The sequence below is a fragment of the Chenopodium album genome, chromosome 15 (genome assembly GCF_948465745.1).
Source record: "Chenopodium album chromosome 15, dcCheAlbu1.1, whole genome shotgun sequence".
In the NCBI taxonomy this organism is placed as follows: Eukaryota; Viridiplantae; Streptophyta; class Magnoliopsida; order Caryophyllales; family Amaranthaceae; genus Chenopodium; species Chenopodium album.
Window position 1 is genome coordinate 33,966,067 of NC_137848.1, and position 1,356 is coordinate 33,967,422.

Consider the following 1,356-nt stretch of genomic DNA (forward strand, 5'->3'; position numbering starts at 1 on the left):
AAGAGTTATGTTTTTAATAGATTTGGCATGCCTAAGCCATCATAAGTGATAGAGGGACTCATTTTTGCAACAAAACCTTTGGTGCAGTTTTGGAGAAATATCATGTAACCCATAGAGTTTCTTTTGCATACCACCCTCAAACTAGTGGGCAGGCTGAAGTTTCTAACAAAGAAATAAAATCGATTCTTGAGAAAATGGTTAATCCTAATAGGAAAGATTGGAGTCTTCGATGAGGTGATGCATTGTGGGCGTATAAAATTGCATATAAAAATTCTTTAGATATGTCTCCATTTAGACTTATTTTGGGTAAAAAATGCCACTTGTCTGTAGAAATTGAGCATAAGTCTTTTTGGGCAGTAAAGCAATGTAATTTAGACTATGACCTTGCTGGAAATGAGAGGAAATTACATTTGCTTGAATTGGAAGAATTACGGTTAGAGGCATATGAAAATTCCAAAATCTATAAAGACAAAACCAAAGTCTTCCATGATAAGAACATAGCTAGGAAATCATTTCGGGTTGGACAGAAAGTTCTTCTCTTTAATGCTCGCTTGAAATTATTTCTAGGAAAATTGCAAACTAGATGGCTTGGCCCTTTTGTTGTTACTAATGTTATTCCTCATGGTGCAGTAGAAATCAAAGATTTTAATACCAACAAAGTCTTCAAGGTTAATGGTCACAGGTTAAAACCATTCTATGATCAAGCTTCCATGACCATGATTGAAGACATATTCTTCTAGCAAGCATGAAGAGAAGAATGTCCTCCAACGACATAAACTAAAGGCGTTTCTTGGGAGGCAACCCAAGAATATTTTTTTTTCACTTTCTACTCTTCTGTTTTTATTTTTTTTAAGGTTGTGTTTATCTATTTACTTGTTGTAAGCAGACATATGCATACATTCAAATACATCCTGACTTGCCAGAGTATAATCAATACTTAAAATCTGAAGATCAATGAATGGAGAAAGAGGCACAACAACAATGAAAATAAAAGAAGATCGGATGTTCAAAACGTTCCCAGAAACCAGCTAAGTTTCTCGTTCCCTTTTTAACTTTGTTTTCATTGAGGACGATGATAAGTTTAAGTGCAGGGGAACATTGAATAAATGAAATTGGCTTAGTTTTTATGGAGAAAATACTATTTGAATGGATATATGACTGTAAATGCAATGATTAAAATAACTCATTGTTGAGTGGATTATTCCTAATTTAGAGGAGGTGCTGCCGAATTTTAGATTAAAAGTTTGTTAATTTAAATTGCTAGGTTCGTGAATAAATAATGGAACTTTTGGGCTAATCAACAAATAAAAATAAATATTCTTTTATATATTGCATGTTGTGGTTTACAGACATGAA

General features: G+C 33.2%; 1 protein-coding gene across 1 annotated transcript; it reads left to right on the forward strand.

The window, feature by feature from the left end:
* The first annotated feature begins 281 nt into the window (after nt 1-281).
* On the forward strand, nt 282-740 carry LOC145581079 (uncharacterized). Its single transcript, XM_081638147.1, has one exon. The coding sequence runs from the start codon at nt 282-284 to the stop codon at nt 738-740; it is 459 nt and encodes a 152-aa protein (XP_081494273.1).
* Nucleotides 741-1,356: the final 616 nt, after the last annotated feature.